The sequence below is a fragment of the Taudactylus pleione genome, unplaced genomic scaffold, assembly GCF_031769625.1.
Source record: "Taudactylus pleione unplaced genomic scaffold, aTauple2 ptg000495l, whole genome shotgun sequence".
NCBI lineage: Eukaryota > Metazoa > Chordata > Amphibia > Anura > Myobatrachidae > Taudactylus > Taudactylus pleione.
Window position 1 is genome coordinate 1650731 of NW_028284897.1, and position 16920 is coordinate 1667650.

The 16920-nt window shown below is 47.5% G+C and overlaps 3 protein-coding genes across 3 annotated transcripts in view; 1 reads left to right on the forward strand and 2 right to left on the reverse strand.

Annotated features, from left to right (window-relative positions):
• Positions 1 to 16920, forward strand: part of LOC148502505 (uncharacterized) — a 346350-nt gene that overhangs the window by 324600 nt on the left and 4830 nt on the right. The window lies entirely within an intron of this gene.
• The window catches only part of LOC148502509 (uncharacterized), a 97756-nt gene that overhangs the window by 1335 nt on the left and 79501 nt on the right, over positions 1 to 16920 (reverse strand). The gene's annotated exons all lie outside the window — the stretch shown is intronic.
• LOC148502510 (uncharacterized) lies at positions 65 to 15002 on the reverse strand. The gene is made up of 8 exons (XM_088449788.1): positions 14905 to 15002; positions 8081 to 8238; positions 7192 to 7383; positions 6791 to 6914; positions 6576 to 6673; positions 6263 to 6412; positions 3503 to 3703; positions 65 to 130 (listed from the first exon to the last, which is right to left on the reverse strand). The coding sequence occupies exons 2-8, from the start codon at positions 8156 to 8158 to the stop codon at positions 65 to 67; spliced, it is 909 nt and encodes a 302-aa protein (XP_088305914.1). The 5' UTR covers positions 8159 to 8238; positions 14905 to 15002.

Below are 16920 nucleotides of genomic sequence, written 5' to 3' on the forward strand. Positions count from 1 at the left end.
GCTGGATGTATATTTAGGGTAATTGGAGTTTCTCCTGAAGAATCTTGTCTTATGTTCTTATCTTCTATTTTAAAATCTGGTGACGTGATGAGATCTCCCTGCGAGGTATTCGCGCTTGTGTGTCCATGTACTGGAAACAAATATATGAGAATAGAAAAAATTGTTTACATTGAGGAGCAAATTATCTTGACGTCTCAGCACTTTCTTAACATGTCTAAGACCGAGCTGATTTTCTTCCCACCATCTGCGTTCCCTGACCTTCCTCAATTTTACTGTCCATTGACAACCTCACTACCTCTTCTATCCCATAAGGCAACGGTCTTGGAGATATCCTTAACTCGCCCTCTGCTTCAATTCCCACATTCAGGGCCTGATTCAGACTTGAGATTAGAGTGAGATATCTCTCTCAACTGATCATCTTGGTGAAACCATGCTGCACTGCTGGTGGGGCAGATTTAAAATGTGCAGAGAGATTTAGATTTGGGAGGAGAGTTTCCAAACTGACATCTAAATTGTAGAGTAATAATAAAGCTGTGCAGTATTTGTGGGCTACATGCAAAAGCAGCCAGTATTTACCCCACATGTAAAATTTTTTATGTATTTACACCCTTTGCATTGCAATATGGTTTGTTCAGGTTCACAGTTGAGAGTGATATTTCTCTCTATTCCCAAGTCTGAATCAGGCCCTCAGTCCCTCTCCCACACCTTCAATATATCTTCAGATCAGACCCTCTCTCACCCTGTAGGTAACTAAGACCCTCATCCACTTACTGTTCAACTCCAGACTGGGCTACTGTAACCTCCTCAACACCCATCTCTCTTCACTGTAATCTGTCCTCAATGCTGCTGCCTGGCACTTCTTAAAATTACAGCTTCTGCCTCCCCTCTACTACAGGTCCTACACTGGCTCTCCATCCCTCTCAGAACCCAATTCAAACTCCTCACACTCACCTATATAGCCCTCACCCAATCATCACCCCCTACATCTCCAACTGCATCTCCCTCCACTCTCCCATCACCTACTTTGCTCTACCAATGCCTGGCGCCTCTCCTCCCAAATCAGTATATCCTCCCACTCCTGCCTTTAAGACTCTGTCCCTGTTGCTCCCCACCGCTGGAACTCTCACCCTCTCAGATTCTCCACCTCTCTCCAAAGCATCCCACAGACTTTCAAAACCTACTTCTTTACTAAAGCTTCCCTGCTCTCATCCTAACCCACCGCGCTATGCTCCTCACTCAGTCTCTCCTGTGTGACCCATCTATCAGCCCCTCCTCCTATAGATTGTAATCTCTAATGAGCAGGGCCCTCTTCCCTTCTGTGCTTTCGCTCCCCTGACCTATACTATCACCTCCTCCCCAATACTAACAGCGGCACCGAACCATTGGGCTCAGCCCGTGCTGCTTCTGTGATTACTGTGACTGTATAAGCTGCAGTGTTGTTATAGCTGGTGTCCCATATGCTACAATGTTTGGTACTGTAAGTCTTTTGTACTATTCCCTTGTTAGGCTTCCAATGTGTTCTGTTTATATACTGTGTAAGGCAATGCTGAACCCATATAAATAATGGTAAATAATACTATTAGTGAGTCCACGATGTATAATTTGAATTTGTAAACTACTGTACAGCTACTTTATTACAATAATAAATGTACATACACAATATATGGCTCTTGCTGCACAGATAAAGTGTTGTGATAAAAATACGATCTTACCGTAAAATCCCTTCCTTGGAGTCCATCTGGGGGATGCCTTACATCTGGTTTATGTGTAGTGATGGGTGGTGTAGATCTGGGGGATGCCTTACATCTGGGTTATGTGTAGTGATGGGTGGTGTACATCTGGGGGACGCCTTACATCTGGGTTATGTGTAGTGATGGGTGGTGTATATCTGGGGGACGCCTTACATCTGGGTTATGTGTAGTGATGGGTGGTGTACATCTGGGGGATGCCTTACATCTGGGTTATGTGTAGTGATGGGTGGTGTACATCTGGGGGATGCCTTACATCTGGGTTATGTGTAGTGATGGGTGGTGTACATCTGGGGGATGCCTTACATCTGGGTTATGTGTAGTGATGGGTGGTGTACATCTGGGGGATGCCTTACATCTGGGTTATGTGTAGTGATGGGTGGTGTACATCTGGGGGACGCCTTACATCTGGGTTATGTGTAGTGATGGGTGGTGTACATCTGGGGGACGCCTTACATCTGGGTTATGTGTAGTGATGGGTGGTGTACATCTGGGGGACGCCTTACATCTGGGTTATGTGTAGTGATGGGTGGTGTACATCTGGGGGACGCCTTACATCTGGGTTATGTGTAGTGATGGGTGGTGTACATCTGGGGGACGCCTTACATCTGGGTTATGTGTAGTGATGGGTGGTGTACATCTGGGGGACGCCTTACATCTGGGTTATGTGTAGTGATGGGTGGTGTACATCTGGGGGATGCCTTACATCTGGGTTATGTGTAGTGATGGGTGGTGTACATCTGGGGGATGCCTTACATCTGGGTTATGTGTAGTGATGGGTGGTGTATATCTGGGGGACGCCTTACATCTGGGTTATGTGTAGTGATGGGTGGTGTACATCTGGGGGACGCCTTACATCTGGGTTATGTGTAGTGATGGGTGGTGTACATCTGGGGGATGCCTTACATCTGGGTTATGTGTAGTGATGGGTGGTGTACATCTGGGGGATGCCTTACATCTGGGTTATGTGTAGTGATGGGTGGTGTACATCTGGGGGACGCCTTACATCTGGGTTATGTGTAGTGATGGGTGGTGTACATCTGGGGGACGCCTTACATCTGGGTTATGTGTAGTGATGGGTGGTGTACATCTGGGGGACGCCTTACATCTGGGTTATGTGTAGTGATGGGTGGTGTACATCTGGGGGACGCCTTACATCTGGGTTATGTGTAGTGATGGGTGGTGTATATCTGGGGGACGCCTTACATCTGGGTTATGTGTAGTGATGGGTGGTGTACATCTGGGGGACGCCTTACATCTGGGTTATGTGTAGTGATGGGTGGTGTACATCTGGGGGACGCCTTACATCTGGGTTATGTGTAGTGATGGGTGGTGTATATCTGGGGGATGCCTTACATCTGGGTTATGTGTAGTGATGGGTGGTGTATATCTGGGGGATGCCTTACATCTGGGTTATGTGGAGTCGGACACTAATTAAAAAACGTCTCCCACCCGGTTCCCATCGGCTCCCATCCCCTATATAACTACTCCCAAGCCACCGTAAGCTCAATCTAATGTTTAACAAAGCCGGAGGAGAGCCACGGAAGAACTGAGAGAACCAGAAACCAACAGTTATCCAGTATGAAAAACAAGGGAGGGATCCCGGCATCCCCCAGATGGACTCCAAGGAAGAGATTTTATGGTAAGTAAAAATCGTATTTCCTTTATCATCCATCTGGGGGATGCCTTACATATGGGTGATATACCATATACCAAAGCAAGCCAATTAAGGGCAGGGGAAGCATAGAACTGACCGCACTAAGAATTTTCTGCCCAACACTAGCATCTCTTGCGCTGAATGTATGGAAGCGGTAACATTTTGTAATCTTGTGAAAGTGTGTACGGATGACCAGGTCCTGTAGATGATTTTCAGAGTTGCTCAACTGAGGCACCATGCCGTACAGCCCAAGAAGCTCCAACAGCACGAGTAGAATTAGCCCGAATTGAGGCTGGAACTGTCATATTCGAGGAAAAACATGCCTGTCTAATAGCAGAAGTGACCCATCTAGCGATTGACCATTTTGAAGCAGGCCAGCCTCTAATTTGGTGCATCGATCAACACCAACAAAAACATTTTGTACAAGTAAAAACAGTGACTTGTTTCTTAGAACACTTGTCTGGCTTATCCATACTGAGAAAGACAAGTCTACTCCAAACAGAGAGCTACCTAACTTCCCATAGAAAGAGCTCCGGGGTTACGGCTTAGCTTGTCAGGCCTCCATCACGCAGTGCCTGCTCTGACTTCCACCAGACCTCAGCGCTCTGGCTTTGCAGGAGCCTGTATTTTAATCAAAATAAATACCTGGGGGAGTGGATGCGTGGCCGGGCGCCGGGTCCTGCTAATTCCGGACACCTGTGAACATAGCATCCAGCATCTGCGGCTCAGCCTAATGATATCACCGCTGCGCGATTACACGTGCAGCAGTCATTTACTCTTTGACACATAGCCTCCGGCGCTTGCCAATGACGCCACCCGCCGCAGGCTCTATGTGCAGCAGCGCTCTATCTATCCGGCCACCTGTTTAATCTCTGGCCTGGAAACTACTTGTGGCCCCTCCTGATGACATCACTGCTGTGCGCCTGAACGTGTCAGCGACGGCCTGGAACCAGCAAAGTCTCTCTCCTTTAAAAGCAGCAGCATGTCTCTGCTGCTGTAACCCTCAAACCAAATGCAGCGCTGAGGATTGAAGCAGTGTTGTGCTGAGCAGCCTCTGGAGGTGTGAGACAAGCCGACTCTACAGGATCTGTAATAACAAGGCCCAGCCAATCTGCTCTACAGCACTGTGCAGTATAATGGTAACAAGATTCTTATACTAGTAACATATATGACCTTTATGCCTGCGGCCCCCTCAGATGTGTGTCTGGCATGGAGAGAGACCCAAGGACATGGTAGTTTGGTGACTCTCTCAGTGGCCGTCTTTAAAGTGGGATCCAGGTTCATACAAACCATCTAATCTATATAACTCCCTCTCTGTTGGTGCTTCTCCAGGAACCAAGCTCCCAAATCCAAAGCTTTAACATAAAGAAATAAAACCTAACTAAAAGCTAGGACCTATCTAGCTAGTGCCTTACTCCAAAGGCACTAAACACAAGACTGAGCTTATGGTGGAAAGTTATTATATATATATTTTTATTCTTTATTTTTTATTTTCATTATCCCATTAATATGTCATTTTAGCATTTCCTATCCTATATGTATTTTTATTAATTTTTTGAGTGTTTAATTTTACTATTTACTGTGGTCTTCTTATTAAATATTAGTATCTTTAGCGCCTGTCTATCTGTGCTTTCGATTTCTTGGTAATTGTTGGGAGGGTCCAGATTCCTCCACCTCTATGATGGCTGCTTTATACTAATTAATCCCCTGGTCCTCTACACACTCCCTACATTTATCCTGGTCCACTGAGGTGGTTATAGTCCAGCGCCTATTTTTTGTCTGTGTGTTATGGTGGAAAGGGAGGAGTTATATAGGGGTGGGAGCCAGTTTTCAATTAGCTAGTGTCCGACTCCATCCTTCACTATATATAACCAGATATAAGGTGTCCCCCAGATGGATGATAAATGTATATTATGCAGCTGGGTCCAGCCCAAAACCACTCTACATAAGTTAACAAATCATTAAACAAAAATTAAATATAATTTAAATTTCACAGTAACAGGTTAATTGCAAATTGAGCAATAATATTCCGCATATAATCCTATGTAGTATCAGTAGGCCAGGCCAAGCCCTTTGGCTGAGCGTGTAGAATTAGGGTTTGTTGTAGCAGGGCATGGTTGCACCCTAAGCCGGCCCCATCCACTGAGCGTGCAACACCATTACCTCATGCGGAAGGGGCGTGACACACTGCTTCACTAAGTGCAACAATGACCGTCCTAAGGACGCCCGATTGCCCGCATATACTGGCCAGGGAGCCAGTCAGTCCACAGGATACTCTGCGGGTGATCCAGAAGCAATCCTGGCTGTAGGCACCCTGCTAACCAGGAACAGGGACCAGCGGGGTAGACAGTGCTGCACACTGAGCCTCTGCGCCCTTTGCGACGACACAGGTCATCCACAGCTAGTTACAGCACTGTCTACAACACAAGGAGAATATGCAACTCCTTTCTGTAATAAGTCTTTATTACTCACCTGTGGCGATATCTGTAGGGATTTCCTCCTCCTTACACTGCTGATCACCCCTCACATACGTCTCTTCTACCTCTGTATCTTCTGCTTTATTATCAGTCACATACGTCTCTTCTTCTCCCTCTGTATCTTCTGCCTTCATATCAGTCACATACGTCTCTTCTTCTCTCTCTGTATCATCTGCTTTATTATCAGTCACATACGTCTCTTCTTCTCCCTCTGTATCTTCTGCCTTATTATCGGTCACATACATCTCTTCTTCTACCTCTGTATCATCTGCCTTATTATTAGTTACATACGTCTCTTCTCTCTCTGTATCATCTGCTTTATTATCAGTCACATACGTCTCTTCTTCTCCCTCTGTATCATCTGCCTTATTATCAGTCACATACGTCTCTTTTTCTTCCTCTATATCTTCTGCCTTCATATCAGTCACATACGTCTCTTCTCCCTCTGTATCATCTGCCTTATTATCAGTCACATACGTCTCTTCTTCTCCCTCTATATCTTCTGTCTTCATATCAGCCAGAATTTCACCCTAAGTAACCCACAAAACAATTAAATAACATTTTAAAAATGTCAGATTTCATGAAATTACATTAAGTAGAAGAATTCTGGATAATAAGACACACACAGCTTCTCTACATATCATATAGTGACAGTCACTTTGGTATATTGGTGAGACTGTAAATCCCACCTACCTGATGCTCCTGTGGGATCCTGTGATTCTCCTCTGTACAATACTGGGAATTAAGAGGATGGGGACATCTCTCTGGGGTATTTCTGTGACTGGATCCATCTGTAGGAGACAGACAGTGACTGAGTACATTGTATATATGTGATTAGCAGATGATAAGTGTATATAGGAGGCCCCCATACCTGATCTCCCCTGTACAACAAATGAGTCTCCTCTTACCCAGTGATGTGAGGGACCGGTGATTCTCCTTCATCATGTCCTTGTGCAGACCCCTGTGTTCCTCTATATACTTCTCCTCCTGCATGGAGACATAGACAGTGACATCCTGACACCTTATAGGAACCTGGCACACACAATGATACAGTCATCACCGAGACATATCCCCTGGTGTTACGGTATAATGTCCTATTCCCAGAAGTCACCTCTCCATTCATCACCCAGACACATCCCCTGGTGTTACTGTATAATGTCCCATTCCCAGCAGTCACCTCTCCAGTCATCACCCAGACACAACCCCTGGTGTTACTGTATCATGTCCCATTCCCAGCAGTGACCTCTCCAGTCATCACCCAGACACATCCCCTGGTGTTACTGTATAATGTCCCATTCCCAACAGTCACCTCTCCAGTCAGCAGCTGAATGATCCTGTTTGTGAGTTCCAGAATCCTCTGGTCATTGTGTCTCTCATGTATCAGTGAGTGAGGTGGAGGCACCGTGATGGGGCTCTGGGTCCTGTTCAGTCCTCCTGACACACGGAGACGGCTGCTGGGTGTCTCACATTCACTGGAAGTTTTCTTCACTACTGTGTAACCCTGTTTATTGGGGGAGACATCAATAAAAGGGTAAAATTATACTCATGGAGCTGTTTATTAAGGTTTCATCAGTCCATAATATGCATGAAGGGTCTGTCTTACAAATAAAACCCCTATCCCATCTGTAACTATTTACCATATATAGGAAAGTGGACAGAATATAGCACATCTCCTGCCATCTTCATTTCAGTGATAGAAAAGAAACAAAACAAGATACCATGAGCAATGTAATATATCCCAGCTCCTATGATAACTAAGGCACTGATACTATATCTCTCTGTATTATTACTATAGATATAAGTGATGTCACTGTGACACTCCCAGATCCTCTCACCTCCGCAGTCATGTCCCTGTATTATTACTATAGGTATAAGTGATGTCACTGTGACACTCCTAGACCCTCTCACCTCCCCAGTCATGTCCCTGTATTATTAGTATAAATATAAGTGATGTCACTGTGACACTCCCAGATCCCCTCACCTCCCCAGTCATGTCCCTGTATTATTACTATAGATATAAGTGATGTCACTGGGACACTCCCAGACCCTCTCACCTCCAGTCATGTCCTTGTATTATTACTATAGATATAAGTGATGTCACTGTGACACTCCCAGATCCCCTCACCTCCCCAGTCATGTCCCTGTATTATTACTATAGATATAAGTGATGTCACTGTGACACCCCCAGACCCTCTCACCTCCCCAGTCAGCAGGTAGATTATCTCCAGGGTGAGATTTAGTATCCTCTCAGTCATGTGACTCCTGTCCTTGTCCATCCTCAGTGATTTATACAGGACACGTCTCACCCTCACGTGACTTCTAGTAACAAGAATTTGACGCCTCACTGCACAGAAATCTAGGAATGAATATAATTATTAGAAGCTATTTATTACCAGTTATTTATGTAGTGTGCACATATTACACAGTGCTTTATAGGGAATATTTAGTCACATCTGTCCCTGCCCAGATGAGCTTAAAATCTACATTCCTACCACATAGACAGCCCATACACACACGTTCTAGAGGTAGTTTAGAAAGAAGCGAGCTAACCTACCAGTGTGGCTATGGAGAGTGGGAGGAAACCAGAGCACCTGGAAGAAACCAATGCAAACTCAAAGAGAACATACAAAATCCACACAGACAGAGCCTTGTTCAGTAATTTAATTCATGACCCCTTGTGCTGTGAATTACTAATGCTGTCCACTATGCTATCACGTTGCCCATAAAAATACATGAGTGACCACTAAGGGGCCGATTCAGACCCAGACGCTGAAGGTGCCCACACACATACCGATGTCCTCACGATACGATTTTATGGCCAATTTCCTCATGAGCTTTCACGGGAGCTCCCTTGCCGTCGTGATCACGATTTGGAGTTAAAAATGTCCAATCTGACTAAAGATCTATCTTGCAGCCAATTTATTAATCTGCCCTACAGCACGGCTGATCAGAAGATGCGATATACGACGAGCGGGGGACGCGCATCGGCATCGTGCTTGTGAGTATAAACTCACGATTTGTAGGTTTTTTTTTTACCAGATTCGTTACCAAATCGTGTAAAATGTCGCTATGTGTGTGGGCACCTTAAGCCGCATTCACTCGCTATGGGCGATTGTCGCCCATCAGCACATGCATGTGTGGCAAAATACACATGCGCAAACTAGTCTGTGCGATGGGGAAGTGCTCGCTCGAAGAACACAGACAGGCCGTTCCTTTGAGTGACAGAGAGTGCCGTTTGTGGGTGTAATATGGGATGATCCGGGAAAAAGGGTATGCAGTCAAGAAGCCAGCGGCTTCCCGACTGTCATATCCCGGCGAGGGTTAAACGACCGGCATCTACATCTAGACACCTGTCATTTCACACACGCAAGGAGACTGACGCCCGGCAACCCGATCAAAGTGATGCTGGGCGCCTCTGCGTACAGCCGTGCGCGGGGGGGTTAGGTTTAGGGCTCCCGAGGGGGACTTAGGGTTAGGCTAGGGGGAGGGAGGGTTAGTTTTAGGCACCCCTGGGGGGACTTAGGTTTAGGCGGCGGGGAAGGGGGGGTTAGGTTTAGGCACTTAGAGGGGGGATTAGGATTAGGTACAGGGGGGAAAGGTTAGGGTTAGGGGGTTAGAAATAGGTTAGTCTATACTTACCTTCGACGATCGGGATTTCCTCCTCTGCCGGCCTCCTGGTGTCGGGATTCCAACCACCGGGCAGGGGTCCAGCGGTAAATAATACCGATTCCGGAAAAAGGGGGAGTGGATGTGCGAACGCAGGCGTGTCCGAGCGTCAAAACAGCGTTCTTTGGGCGTGCATAATTAGCATGTCAGCGTCACTGTACACTTCACCTAGTTTTATTTCAGCCTGCAGTGATCGCAGTGCTTGCGGCGGGGTAGGGTCTACCTTAAGGTCTGCGAGCAGCTGTGATGGCTCTTGATGTTACAGATTAATCATACTGTTCCTGGAGATGACGTGTGCTAAGAAAGAAAAGTGCGCGTCCTTACACCTGCGAGTGTTCACTCTGCCGTCGCTCTCTAAGACATAGAGAGCATAATTTAGCCTGGCTGTGCGATCGCGAAATTTGCATATCCGCCCCCTGATGGCTGCGAGAGAGCGCAGCTTAGCGTCCGTGTATGAATGAGCTTCTAAGTTCCATCATTCCCAGAGCCATAGAGACTAAGGGGGTCATTCAGACCCACTCGCAAGCGACAGTACGCTCGCAAGTGGGTCGATGTTCCCCACTGTGCATGCGCACGACGGAGGGAGCTCCATCGTGTGCATGCGCGAGACCCGGACTGCGACAGCCAAGCTGTCGCTCCGGGTCTCGCAGCAAAGGGGGCGTGCTGTCGATGGTGACTGACAGTATGCCCCCTTTGGTGGGCGTGCCGGGGACGTACCTGCCAGACGGAGGCGTTCCCATGGGAATGCCTACCGTCTGAAGTCGGCCCCACTGACATCACTAGTGATGTCAGTGGGAGTGATTTTGGCTCTGATAGAGCCAAAATCACTCCAGGGCTTGTGGCTGGGAGACCCTACCGCAGGGTCTCCGTCGCAAGTCCGATGGTCAAGACCATCGCGGCCATCTTTTTGGACGCTCGTATATGCTGTGGGTGGTGACCCACAGCTATACAAGCGTCCAGGGGGACGCTCCATTATAATGGAGGAGGGCCCTGATTCAGAGCGAGCGCTCTGGTCAGAGCGTCGGTTCTGAATCAGGCCCTAAGTCAGTGTTTCTCAGATGTTCCTCTGACCCAGCTTCATAGGGCTGCTCAGTGACCACCACACGGCATTGCTGGAGGTTACACCAATGTCTCTCCCTCATGGCCAGGAGTCCTGGACCTCCAAGACACATACTTGATGCAATTTGCCTGAGGAAGCGGACCTGATCCAAGTAAAGGAGGTTACACCGACACTCCCAGGTGCCCCCCTCTATTAGTGACTTGGTAACCATGGTTGGGCTGAGCCTTCCTGGATGAGAGGGTTATTAGTCCCTTCCCTAGATATGATGTTGTCCCCAGTGTTGGGGTAAAAGTGAAGGATGACTTGTTATTGTGGCCCTTTGTATGCAGATGCTCTCCCTCTGGGTGTGTGTTTTGCAGGGGCCCCTTCAAAATGTTGCTGTGGGGCCAAATTCTCTATTTACATCCATGGTACTGAGACACCTATTCTCGGAGCTGGAAGAGATGGAATTGGTAACCTAACATCTATTCTGACAACTCAAACAGATAGAACTACTGCTCCAGCACAAATTCCAGCAGCTGGAATGAAGGGATCAGGTAATTACAGCCCTAGTCTTGAACCCAGAATGGATGGCTAAGGCACTGGTAGAACCAATTGGGGCAGCTATAAGGAATGGCCAAGGTTCTCGTAGCCCTATACCAGCACCTAGAATTGCTGGCTATTGTACACAGAGCTACATTCTGGCTCCCAGAACAGATAGCTAAAATACTCAGGGCTCCGTTGCGGTAGCCCAAACACCTGCCTAACATACTCAGTGCTCACCCCAACACCCAAAACCGTTGGTTAAGGTTATCAGAGCTCTAATCCAGAACCAGGAACAGATTGCTAATGTACTCAAAACTCCATTCTGGCACCCAGAGTAGATGGCAAACATACTCTAGCTCTGTTTGAGCACCCAGAATGGCAGGCTAACATACTGTAGCTCCATAATGGCACCTCTTCCGGTTTATCGATGCCAGCTGCATACTATCACACTATCACTGAGTCACACTTTCAGGCAACCAATGTAAAATGGTCCAAGGGGGCTCTAAAGCATAAAAAAGGGTGTGAGGAGGCTCTGAGGCATATAAAGGTGCATGTGGGGGCTCTGGGGTGGCATATAATGGCATAAGGAGCTCTGAGGTATATGAAGGGGCTTTGAGGCTTATGAAGGGGCACAAGGGGGCAAGAGTCATATAAAAGGGCATGAGCGGCCTTTATGGCATTTACAGTGCTGTTTTTGGCAACGTCTCAGGAACCTGTAAAATGAAGAGGTGGTAACCCTACCCTCAGATCTGGTCACAGTGATGGAGAAGGCACGGTAGTGGTGAGGGGGCATGTTTCCCCACCGTGTATGCAGATAGTGCTGAGGAGCAGAGCTGGCTCCTTGCAGGGATTCTGGGCTGCACTCTGTCCTGAGCAGCAGCAGCTTCCTACGAGGAGGCTGTAATTTCTCCCTTTCTGTCAACCACCCCCAAATGAGGACGTGTACTGATAGCTCCACAGAGGCAGGGGGCGCTGCAGTGAGCTGAGCCGTTCAGGAGGATTCCATGTGGTAGTGGATAGATCCCCGTCTGTAGATGTACCGACATCATCAGTTACTGTCCAATGTCATTCCCTACTATGCACGTGGACATAGATGGAGAATACAAACCTGTGGGAAGCGAAGCGAGCCCCCGTGCCCGAAGCGTGGCGAGCAAAGAGATCCTGCGAGGGGACAAATACTTCTTTTGGTGGCCTTTATGGGCATGGAATCGCACGTCCGGACTCACTCCACATCACTTCCAGGTACAACTAGTGAATGGGATCTATACACTACCGTTATACACAGTCGAGTCACATTATTATGACCACCTCTTGCATTTGACGTCGTCAGCGCGTAGCCCATGAAGTACGTCACGTGGCGTGCGCTGGCTTGGTGGGTATATAAGGTGTGCGATAGGCCGTCTGCACACATATCACCCGTTGCGGTCATGGGTAAAAGGGGCGATTTATCCGAGTTGCAGAAAGGGATGATTACTGGCTCTCTGGCCAAGGGTGGCAGTATTTCTGACACAGCGCAGTTTGTGAACTCGCGTGCTGCTGGGGTGAAGGTGTATCGTGACTGGACAAATGGCACCATTGGGTATAACTGACTTGGAAACTGCGGAGCACCACGTGCCATTGATGTGAGAGGTGAACGTCGGCTACGAAGGTGCGTGTGGGCCAACCGACACGCTACAGTGGAGCAGCTCACCGTCAAAATGAACCTGGGGGGGTCACCAAACGTGTGTCTAAAATGACAGTTCAGCAAATCCTGCTGCGTATGGGGCTCCGAAGCAAACGGATGGTCACTGCACCTATGCTAATGAAGGTGCATCGCCAGAAAAGGCCTCAATTTTCACACCTGTATCGGAATTGGATCTCTGCTAATTGGTGAAGGGTTGTCTTCTCTGATGAGTCACGTTTTCTGCTTCATCGAACGGATGGACGCTGGTGTGTCAGTCGAGGAACATCGGAGAACAAACACCCTGCAACCATTGTTGTGTTCGCTCTATGGATACTCCACCATGCACCCTCCAGCAGCTGTGGGATGTACTGCAGTCAGCATGGCTCCATATACCTGTGCCCACCTACCAGCACCCTCTAGCTGCTGTCTGTGCTGGACACGGTGGCTACTCTGGCTATTAGCTGGTGCTCATAATAATGTGACTCCACTGTGTATATTTACCAGATATTGCTGACTAATTGTATTCTACCAAGACACCAGAAAGCAGTCTCTTACCAAGCAAGGTCTGTGCTATCTGTATTATAGTAATAATGGAGACTGCACCACCTGTATTATAGTAATAATGGAGACTGCACCACCTGTATTATAGTAACAACGGAGACTGCACCACCTGTATTATAGTAATAATGGAGACTGCACCACCTGTATTATAGTAACAACGGAGACTGCACCACCTGTATTATAGTAATAATGGAGACTGCACCACCTGTATTATAGTAATAATGGAGACTGCACCACCTGTATTATAGTAACAATGGAGACTGCACCACCTGTATTATAGTAACAACTGAGTCTGCACCACCTGTATTATAGTAACAACTGAGTCTGCACCACCTGTATTATAGTAACAACTGAGTCTGCACCACCTGTATTATAGTAACAACGGAGACTGCACCACCTGTATTATAGTAATAACAGAGTCTGCACCACCTGTATTATAGTAACAACTGAGTCTGCACCACCTGTATTATAGTAACAACTGAGTCTGCACCACCTGTATTATAGTAACAACGGAGACTGCACCACCTGTATTATAGTAACAGATCCTGCACCACCTGTATTATAGTAACAACTGAGTCTGCACCACCTGTATTATAGTATCAGAACCTGCGCCACCTGTATTATAGTAACAACTGAGTCTGCACCACCTGTATTATAGTAACAACAGAGCCTACACCACCTGTATTATAGTAACAACAGGGTCTGCACCATCTGTATTATAGTAACAATGGAGTCTGCACCACCTGTATTATAGTAACAACGGAGTCTGTGTTACCTGTATTATAGTAACAACAGGGTCTGCTCCACCTATATTATAGTAACAACAGGGTCTGCTCCACCTGTATTATAGTAACAACTGGGTCTGCACCACCTGTATTATAGTACCAACTGAGTCTGTGTTACCTGTATTATAGTAACAACAGGGTCTGCTCCACCTATATTATAGTAACAACAGGGTCTGCTCCACCTGTATTATAGTAACAACTGAGTCTGCCCCACCTGTATTATAGTAACAACTGAGTCTGCACCACCTGTATTATAGTAACAACAGGGTCTGCGCCACCTGTATTATAGTAACAACTGAGTCTGCCCCACCTGTATTATAGTAACAACTGAGTCTGCACCACCTGTATTATAGTAACAACAGGGTCTGCGCCACCTGTATTATAGTAACAACTGAGTCTGCCCCACCTGTATTATAGTATCAACCGAGTCTGCTCCAACTGTATTATAGTATCAACCGAGTCTGCCCCACCTGTATTATAGTACCAACTGAGTCTGCCCCACCTGTATTATAGTAACAACTGAGTCTGCACCACCTGTATTATAGTAACAACAGGGTCTGCACCATCTGTATTATAGTAACAACAGGTTCTGCCCCACCTGCATTATTGTAACAACGGGGTCTGCACCACCTGTATTATAGTAATAACAATGTCTGTACTCCGAATGTAGACAAGCAACAATAATAATAATAATGATAATAATAATAATAATAATAATAATAATAATAATAATAATAATAATAATAATAATAATGATATTACCTGGCTGCTGTCAGAGTCAGACAGAACAATACAATGGCTGCTCTCTCCGTCTCTCCTGTTCCTGTGCTGGGAATAGATCAGAGGAGACAGAGCTCAGACCAGGGGAAAATGGCCGCCGCTCCCATAATAACTGTTATTACTGTATGCTGCCTGACTGGTATACAAGAAAATGGCCGCCGACCCCCGCACTGAGGACATGTATGGTAACCTTATTGGAGGAGAGATTACCAGGAGGCAGGGCTGAATAAAGCGGCTCCGCCCACCCGCCGTCTCTATGGCTGCAGCCATCGCCTCCTCTCTGATGATGAGGTGAGTGACGTTTCGAGGAGCCAATCAGATTGTTAAAAAAAAAAAAAGCCGAGCGTAGACCTCCTAAAGGTAAACACGTGACGCTGGCTGGGGAGCTGAGGCCTGGCAGTGACAGGGTTACATAGAGCGCACAGAAGGCGACGTCTCTGTGTCCGGCATCAGCAGGTAATGCTGTCCTACTATACAGGTGGAGCAGCCTGTGGTGTCCTACTATACCGGGGGAGCGGCCTGTGGTGTCCTACTATACAGGGGGAGCGGCCTGTGGTGTCCTACTATACAGGTGGAGCAGCCTGTGGTGTCCTACTATACCGGGGGAGCGGCCTGTGGTGTCCTACTATACAGGGGGAGCGGCCTGTGGTGTCCTACTATACAGGGGAGCGGCCTGTGGTGTCCTACTATACAGGGGGAGCTGCCTGTGGTGTCCTAGCCTGCGGTGTCCCACTATACAGGAGAAGAGGCCTTTGGTGTTCTAACATACAGAGTGAGCAGCCTGTGGGGAGCTGCCAGCGGTATCCATACTATACAGGGCGAGTGGCCTGTGGTGTCCATACTATACAAGGGGAGTGGGAGGGGCCTGCAGTATCAAGGTCCTATACAGGGGGAGTGGCCTGCGGTGTCCATACTATACAGGTGGAGCGTTCTGTGGTGTACTACTATACAGGGGAAGCGTTCTGTGGTTTACTACTATATAGGGGGAGCAGCCTGTGATGTCCTACTATACAGGGGAGCAGCAATACGGGAGGAAAGGCCTGTGGTCTCTGTCCCTAGAGTATATACCAGTGAGGGGAGGCCTGGGCTATATACTCTGTACTGTCACACAGTCTCCTCATACAGCAGCACTGGGGGTCTCTGTACCTATAGCATATACCAGTGAGGGGAGGCCTGGGCTATATACCCTGTACTGTCACACAGTCTCTCATACAGCAGCACTGGGGGTCTCTGTACCTATAGTATATACCAGTGAGGGGAGGCCTGGGCTATATACCCTGTACTGTCACACAGTCTCTCATACAGCAGCACTGGGGGTCTCTGTACCTATAGTATATACCAGTGAGGGGAGGCCTGGGCTATATACCTGTACTGTCACACGGTCTCATACAGCAGTACTGGAGGTCTCTGTACCTATAGTATATACCAGTGAGGGGGAGGCCTGGGCTATATACCCTGTACTGTCACACGGTCTCTGTACCTATAGTATATACCAGTGAGGAGAGGTCTGGGCTATATACCCTGTACTGTCACACAGTCTCCTCATTCAGCAGCTCTGTATATATCAGTGAGGGGTATATACCAGCCTGGGCTAAATACCCTGTCCTGTCTTATGGTCTCCTCATACAACAGCACTGGGGGGTCTCTGTACCTATAGTATATACCAGTGAGGGGAGTCCTGGGATATATTACCTGAATGGGACATTATACAGTAACACCAGGGGATGTGTCTGGGTGATGACTGGAGAGGTGACTGCTGGGAATGGGACATTATACTGTAACACCAGGGGATGTGTCTGGGTGATGACTGGAGAGGTGACTGCAGGGAATGGGACATTATACAGTAACACCAGGGGATGTGTCTGGGTGATGACTGTGTCATTGTGTGTGTCAAGTTCCTATAAGATGTCAGGATGTCACTGTTTATATTTCCATACAGGAGGGGGAGTATATAGAGGAATACAGGGCTCTGTACAAGAACGTGATGATGGAGAATTA